This window comes from Culex pipiens, chromosome 3 (genome assembly GCF_016801865.2).
Source record: "Culex pipiens pallens isolate TS chromosome 3, TS_CPP_V2, whole genome shotgun sequence".
Taxonomy (NCBI): Eukaryota; Metazoa; Arthropoda; class Insecta; order Diptera; family Culicidae; genus Culex; species Culex pipiens.
The window spans coordinates 156,936,823-156,945,559 of NC_068939.1; the positions used below are offsets into that span (position 1 = coordinate 156,936,823).

Below are 8,737 nucleotides of genomic sequence, written 5' to 3' on the forward strand. Positions count from 1 at the left end.
ACGAAACAAATAGAAACGCAAAAAGTAACTTTTTCAAAACTCAAAGTGTCAAAAAGTGTTATTTTTCAAAGCAAGTGTTAAAAAAATCTACTTTTCGAATTAATGCATTAATAAACTTTTAAGCACTGTTATTTTGGTGATGAAATGTAGTCCATTTTGTCACTATAGAATGAGAGGATAAGGAAATATTATCAAGTTCAACTTGAAACATCTTCATCAAGTGAAAAAAATATAACAATTGTGAAAAGTTGAATTTTCGCAACGTCGTCAAGGGCCTTGACAATTTGTGGCAAGCATATATTCCAATAATTACAGACTTCTGGATCATAAAGCTGGTGAACGTAACTTCAATCGTGAACGCAAAAAAAAATAATTTCAAACATTTTTTTGAATTTGTATAACCCTCCACCTTTTTATTATCAATTGCTTTGTGAATTTGGAATCAGCATAGTTCAGCTGCACATTTTTCACTCTAGCCACTAACGCGCTGCGAAGCACACTGGTAGAACCGGTCCATCAGGGCGTTTAGCTGTCTCAAATAGTTCGTTACGCCGTTCACCCTGCACGATCCCTCATCCGATGATTTGCACGAATCGTAGTACTGGACCAGTTCGTTCCGGGCCGTGTCGGCAATTTGGGTAAAGTGATCGAAGCAGGGTTGGATCTGCAAATCAATTAAATTTATGAAATTTTTAGTCAGCTTGATCAACCCAAGTTGAGCCCTCAAACTAACCTTGGAAAAGTCATCAACGCTGCTGATGAGTGCGAGCACGTTCGTCTTAAAGTTCTGCAGGTAGCGATCGGCATCGCCCCGGACTCCGGACTGCACTCCCGACAGGTTGATGTGGTCCAGAATGGCCAACACTTGGCGGTACGTGTGCTGAGACGAGAAGTAAACCTTATCGTCGACGTGATCTTTTTTTTCCTTTTTCGGAGGGGGTGCCGGGGGTCCCGCTTCACCCCGCATTCCCGGAAGTTTGCCACTGCCTAAAATTTAGAAAACAAATTTAGCGATTCTTTTCAACAGTTGTTTGGTTTTGATACCTTTTCCAGAAGTCGGTTTTTTGCCTGGGATGTACACTGCGACTTGGGAGCCATCTTGAATAAAATTTCAATGGTTTAAGATATTTTTTTTAATAAAATTCACAAAAAATACCTTCTCGAGTGTAACTTCCTACGTAGTCATCTGTAGATCGATAAGTATTTTAATTATTTCAAATTAGATAACGTATCAAACTATACTCACAAGGTCTTCCCGGGGAAGGCTTCAACAGTACAAAGTACTTTTTTTGCCCCACGGTCGGTGCAACAAAACTCGTTGCCAGCACCGCCAGTAGTAGAAAAACCGTCGATACCATCATCCTGCGTGTGTTGTGATTACCCTCGCAGATCCAAAACGATTTCAGTACTGTAGCATCCCAGTTCCGGACTTTTTATAGCAGGGGAAAACGTGTTTGTTTTGCCTAGCCGTGTGTTGATTAACCCATTTTTCAATTACACACGTTCGATTTACATAAGCCGATCATGATAAATCCTCTCCAGCAGTGGTCAATAGAGAGTGTGGGTTGGGGGCTTGAAAAACATTGATCGATCGATTGGCCCTGACAGTGACAGATATGACACCTGGACACGTGTTGCATGTCGGGGAGATGACATCCATGAGCGATTTGTTCGACTAGCTGCTTTGCGCCAGGAGTTATGCAACTTAAAAATCGCTAATATGTAATACAATTCCATTTTAGAAATTCAATTTTGAGAGATCTTTAAATACAAACCCGTAATCTCCTTACCACTGTGTTAAAAATAAAGCAATATTTCACAGAACTTGAAACGAAAATAAAATCACTCCAGTTTCAAGAGAGTCTATCCGACCTTCCCTCAAGCTCTTCTAGCATCTCACCCCGTCAGTCGGAATTCCGCCGAAACGGTGGCGGCGCTGATTAAATTTGAAAACTCGTCTCAATTTGTCACCAGCTCCGTCAGAATCCAGCCCCACGAAGAAGTAGACGAAGACGACGGCCAGCATTCGAGCATGAAATACGATCCAGTTATTAAATCAATTAGCCAGGAGAGCTTTTCGGCGAAATTGCTACTCGTCCGAAGAAGTATTAGAAATGGTTGATTTGATTTACTGCCAGACGCCAGAGAGCACAAACGGGCTTGTCATTAGGGAGACACGCGCGCGCGCGACAAAGTCAGCAATCCTGGTAAATACCTGGAATCCAAGCTCGAAAGCAAAGGTCAACAGGGGAAGGTTTCACTTGGACGATTCTTTCAAAGGTTAAGCATCTGTTATTAACTGGGTGCGCGTGCACTGACATGGGAAAAGCAACAAGATTAGCTGTGTTTTGAAGAATGCTTTTGTGCTCCAGAAAGATTATAATGGATTTTTTTACGAAATATTACGACTTGTACTTAGGGATGAAGCAATGATGCAAAGTGAATTCTTCGGTCATAGAAAAAATACACAAAAAGCTTATTAAAAAAAATATGATCGATGTTCCACCAAACCCGGAAATGGATTTACTTAGGCGTCATCCATAAAGTACGTACGCTGTTAGGGAGGGGGGGGGGATGTTACCGAAGCTGTGTCAAGATGTGACGAAGGGGGGAGAGGGGGTTTGCGAGATTGTGACGTCACGCTGTTTTTTTTAAATGATTGCATAATGTTTATTTGAAATGTCCACAATAAAATTAAATCCTCTTTTCTGAAATTGTTTGCTTTGTATTGTTTAGAAGTACCTATGACATTATAATTAATTATATGGTCACATTTTTTTCAGCTGGAATTTCAATATATTGCAAATTCTTACTTGATGAAAATAAAAGCTATGAAAGCAGGGTGTTCATAAGAAAACTGCTACAAATGGTTTGAACTTATTAGATACAAAGCTGTGAAAAACTGTTTTCAAGATTTTTTAATATTTGAATATACCAGGTCTTCTAATTTTTAAAAGATACAAAACTGTTTTTTAATATCGCAGTGTTTGTTCTAAAAAATGAATTATTAGAATAATTTCACTTATTTTTTTACTATTAAAATTTCAAAAAATACCGATTTAAAAATAAAAATGTTGAAAAATTTGGTTTTTTGATGGTTTTTGGCAATTTCTATAGGACAGACTTGTTTTTTCAGTCTAGATAATATTTTTACCGGAAAGCTCGTCCAATTTCCCATAACATTGTCTTTGACCACATTTCAATTGGATGTATGGGCTTACAGATATATGCTAATTACATTGCTCATAACTGAAAACATAATATTTTTTCAGTGTAGTATAGTAACCTGGATAGTAATTTAGCTTATATCTGTAAGCCCATACATCCAATTGAAATGTGGTCAAAGACAATCTTATGGGATATTGGACGAGCTTTCCGGTAAAAATATTATCTAGACTGAAAAATCAAGTCTGTCCTATAGAAATTGCCAAAAACCATCAAAAAAACAATTTTCCAAACATTTTTTTTAATCCGCTGTAACTTCACAAGGATTGGACTTAAGGCAGTGGTCAATACGGAGATTTTTATGTTAAAATTGACTGGAGAATCGATTCCCGTAAACGGTATTAAAAAAAAATTGACGTTTAGAGCACGTTTCAAAAAAAAAAACACAGTATCAATAAATATATTTTGTATTTTTTAGGAGAGTTGCTACATCCTGTATTTTTCGTGAGTCTTTTAGTAACATTTTAGGCTATTTTCACAAAAATGTTGAACGAAAAAAAAAAACGTGGGCTCACCTTAAAATTTGACTTTTAAATTTAAAAATCAAAAAATCTCAAAAAAGTGAAGTGTTTTTTTCTTTCAATGTATTTTTTCGGAAAGCTCGTCAAATTTCCTACAAGTTTGTCTTTGACCACATTTTTATACGATGCAACGGCTTCGAGATACAGCAATATTTAAATAACGAAATACAAAAATATTTAAAACACTTAGGGGAGTTTGGGGTAATATGGACAGTGGGGGTAATTTGGACACCCCTTTAAAAATCACGTTTTCTTCGGATATAAAGTGAAAACGGCAATTTAAGTGATAAGGCTAGTACTAGTTATGCCCTAGGAGTATGGACAAACCAAAAAAGATGTAATAGGTTAAGTAGTTTTGGTATAATATGTAAAAGATTCCAAAGGCCGGTTGGCCCCGCCTTAAGTTCTAATATTTGAGGGTTGGGAAACAAGGTTTTGCCGGGGTTATATGGCAAAAAAGTAGTAAATTTTTGTTTAAGGGGGTTTCTTGGACGATGCCTGAGATATGTACGTATAAAAATGTGCATTTTATCCATTTTTTTCATCAAAAATTGCAATTTATGATAGAACATGCTATGGGGGTAATTTGGACATGGCTTGTGGGGTAATTTGGACATACATTTAAGTTAACCTGTCAGGTAAAAAAAGTAACTTTCATGGTTGGTTGAGTTTTTAAAGGGATTTTTTTAAATTTAGAGGGATTTAAAGTGTCAAAACACTCAAAAAGGAATGTGAGAACTTTCACAAAACCCCTTTTTTAATTTAGATAAATTTATTCCAATATTCGAATTGATGAAAATCTGATTACTGTACATTTGGCGTTCAACTGGACTCTAATGTTGATTGCTTTTAATTAATTTCTTTGACATTTCTAATTTCTATGCTGGTTTACAATATTATTTAAATTTGAAGGGCCACAGAATGTAAATAAAAAAAATGGATAGTTTCAGGTTAATTAGTACTATATAAAGATTGATTTCTATAAACCTAAACGAAACCTTAATCACTAAAAACTATACTTGTGCCTAATCCAGAATCAATTATGTATACTACACTGAACAATTTGTTATCTTCCTATTGAAATATAGTTGTATCACAAAATCATTATTTAAACCTTTGATGAAATATTGTGAGCAAAACAACACTTCAAAATATAAAGCAATTACAAAACCAGGGTGAAGGATAAAAAACATGCTCAAAAAATCAAATGTTAAACTTATTCTTCAACATGTGTCCATATTACCCCACAACTTGTGGGCCACAAGGTATGTCCAAATTACCCCACAGGGGTGTTCATATTACCCCCACACAAAAATGTGGGGGTAATTTGGACACCTATTAATTTTTGCGATAAAAATGGGTTTTTCATCAAAATTTATCGAAATGAATGACATTTTTCTATCAAATATGGTCACTATTATCCTCTGGTGTCATCCACATTCCTTTAAAATATCCATACAGCCCGTGGCAGAGCAATTTCCTTAGTCCAAATTACCCCACACTCCCCTACGCCCTTCTCAAATGTCATTATTGAATGTTTGGCCCTTTTGAAATGTTAGTCTTGGTTTAAAAAATTTGAAAATATTTTTTTTGAAAAGATCGGAAAATTTTACGAAAGTTTCATGTTTTAACATTGAAAATCGGACCATTAGTTGCTGAGATATCGACATTAGAAAATGGTGTGTTGTTTGGGTGGGACTTAGAAAACATCAATTTTCCTGTTTTTAAACCTTTGCATGGCAATACCTCAGCAACTAAGGGTCATATCAACAAAGTTCAAGAGTGCAAAATATAGAGAATTTTTTCAGCTTTTCAAAAATATTTTTTTCAAAGGTGAGCAAACATGTGCACTAATTTAAAAAAAATTAAAAACTTCGACTATTTTCAAAAAAGTCACCTAAAAATGGATTTAACTTGAAGACGGTACACTTTATCAAAATTTCACGGAGGTACTTTTTAATTGCAAATTCGATTTTACATCGAAAAATGAAGTTGAAAAATTTTTGCGACCAATTTTTCAATTTTTTGAAAAAATCAGTATTGATTAGATTTTTTGCACAACCTGGAAATTTCTAAAAGTTGGCATTTGATGTCCTCTAAAACATATCAAAAAATAAAAAAAATTAAAAATAGTGTTTTTTTTGCAAATCAAGTTTTAGTGACAAAAAATTAAATGAAAAAATCACCAAATTTGTTTAACGTATATCATTTTTTTCTAGTGTAGTCCATATCCATACCTACAACTTTGCCGAAGACTTCAAATCGATCAAAAAAATCCTTCAAAAGATACAGATTTTTGAATTTTCATACATCATTTTTGTATAGCCAGCTGCAAAATTTGTATGGAAAATTATATGGACAAACTAATGATGCAAAATGGCTTCTTTGGGCATACCAAAGGCACCAAAAAAGTTTCAGTCGGATTAAAAAAAGCAAAAAAATCGAATGACCGAAATCTGAGAGAACTGCTCATCTGTAACTGTAAACATAAACTTTGAAAAATATTGACAACTTCCTAAGTCGAAATTCAAAATTATGAGCATTGCGATCAGAATTTAATAAAAAAATACTGAAATTATTACATATTTGAGAAAAAATCCAACAATTTCAATTTTTCGTTGTCATCGTGCTAACTTGCCGTACGTGCATTTTGGGCCAAATTGAGTTAAGAACGCCTTTTTGTGCAGCTCACAATGCCTCACATTTTGACCTTCACAGATCCCCAAAATTCGATTTCAATTCTGAGATATTCAACAAAAACCGAAAAAACTCCATGCATTTTTGTCACTTTTCATATGAAAGTAGTTTCAATCTTGTCGTGCTATCTTGTCAATCCCTGAAAATTGATGTAAGTGCGACAACTGGCCAAAGAGATTTCAGGTCAGAAAGCGTTTGACACCCGTTAAAGTTAGACTACCGTAAACATTTGTAATTATAATTCGGGACTCCAGCAACCAATTTCAACCAAACTTCGGGACAATGCACAGAATGGTCAGCCAAACAAAACGTGTTTGTTATTGTTTACATTGCGTGCTTTCGTTTTCGTTTATTCAAGGTCAAAAATTAAAACGCGTTTTTCTTGGAACGTCGAAATGGCGGGTGCGACAAGATAGCTCGACGACGTCGATTTGCCTCAAGGCTCTTTCCTGAGTTTCCTCAGTTTTGACAAAATCTGAGTAATTTTTGCAACAGTGCGTAGATCTACATCATAGTTTAACTATGATTTGCATAATAGTTCAATTCACCCTGTGCGTTCTTTAGTTCTTGTTTCCAACATCCATTCTGGCGATTGAGTCCAAGACTTTCAAATCGATCGGCAGTGGCAGCAGGAAAGTCGCCTCCGGTGCTGACTGAGACGTTCCCAGCAGATTCCAATCAAATATGAAATGCCATTCGTGCCGTCATATATTGTGGCTCTGTGTGAATGTTTATATCCGGCTCGATGATATTGGTGGTGGGGGTCCGGGCCAAGTTCGGTGTGCCCCAGATGCCGTGGGGATCGAATTTGAAATTTCACATGAAATTCTCCACATATTTCGGGGGCGATATGGACTAGTCCTAGCAGTACGTACTACTGTTGGTGGTGACGGTGGTGGTGGTGTGACAAATATTTGTCCTATTCACTCACACTTTCGGGCAGAAACTCCACACCCGCACAGTAACACTGAAAATATGTAATATGGGAAACGCACTGGAATCGTAAATTTCGCCCGGGTTTCTCTAGGTCGGAGCCGAGAGACGGGGGCAACCGTGGCCAGAGGGCTCAAAATATTGAATATTGATGAGTTTGGCAACCGCTTTGGCAGCGTTGACGGCGGTGGTGCGATGATGACGAAGATGACGACGACCGGCAAGGAAGAAGCGGAAGAAGCCAGGCAATAATGGCGTTCGTTGGAGGAGCAATAAGCTTGTAAGCTTTCCGGTTCAACCTAATTGAGGGATTTTCGTCTCGTCGTACGAGGTGGACGATGGAAGGGCCGGCCTCTCCGCACGGGAATTTTCGGTCCGGGGTCATCGTGTTTTAATGCGGTACGGTTGAAGGAGGGAAATTTATGGCTCCGAAAGGGCGGCTTTGGCTGAGAGTGGGCGTTATTTAATGTGCCTGGCGAACTAATTTCTTATATTAATTAATGTAATCTTAATTGTTCATGATTATACCGTTCAAGAATGGAGAAAATTATAAGGATTAGAAGAAACCATGTCATTTCATCTTTAGTTTTTGATACAAACTAGCCTTCTCTAAATATTGTTTTAATAAATGGTCCATTTTAAAACCTTTGTTATTCTCTTCGTTATCGTAAATCGAATTTTCTTTGGATTTTTTTTTTTTGGAATAAAATTAAGTCCATGTCTAGCGTCAAAATAAGTCATTTTGCATCATTTGGGAGGTTTACCGAGTGTCCACGCTTAATACAAAACAGATTTGTTTTGTATGGAATTTGTCTACGAGGGAGAGAGGGGGAGATTTATCTCAAGATTATTATTTTTCAAATAAGAGTTTTTTTAAAGGCGTTAAAAAAATATGGGTAATTCTCTACCAACTCACACGAAATCGGGAACAGTTGCCCCGACCTCTCCTAGATCTGCGTGACATTTTTTCTTAGAGGTAACTTTTGTCCCTGATCACGAATCCGAGGTCCATTTTTTTTATATCTCGTGACGGAGGGGCGGTACAACCCCTTCAATTTTTGAACATGCCAAAAAGAGGTGTTTTTCAATATTTTTGCGGCCTGAAATGGTGATAAGATAGAAATTTGGTGTCAAAGAGACTTTTATGTAAAATTAGAAACTCGATTTGGTGGCGTATTCAGAATTTCGAAAAAAAATATTTTTCAATAAAAAAACAGAAAAAAAAGTTTTAAAAACTCTTCCATTTTCCGTTACTCGACTGTAAACAAATTGGAACATGTCATTTTAATGGAAATTTAATAAACTTTTCGAATCTACATTAAAAGGCAGTTTTTGTAGATTTCGCTAGGTTTGTTCTAGAA

General features: G+C 36.4%; 1 protein-coding gene across 1 annotated transcript; it reads right to left on the reverse strand.

The window, feature by feature from the left end:
• Positions 1 to 382: 382 nt before the first annotated feature.
• On the reverse strand, positions 383 to 1,408 carry LOC120414750 (uncharacterized). Its single transcript, XM_039576069.2, has 5 exons — positions 1,247 to 1,408; positions 1,157 to 1,186; positions 1,045 to 1,098; positions 734 to 987; positions 383 to 664 (listed from the first exon to the last, which is right to left on the reverse strand). The coding sequence occupies exons 1-5, from the start codon at positions 1,359 to 1,361 to the stop codon at positions 473 to 475; spliced, it is 645 nt and encodes a 214-aa protein (XP_039432003.1). The 5' UTR covers positions 1,362 to 1,408; the 3' UTR covers positions 383 to 472.
• Positions 1,409 to 8,737: the final 7,329 nt, after the last annotated feature.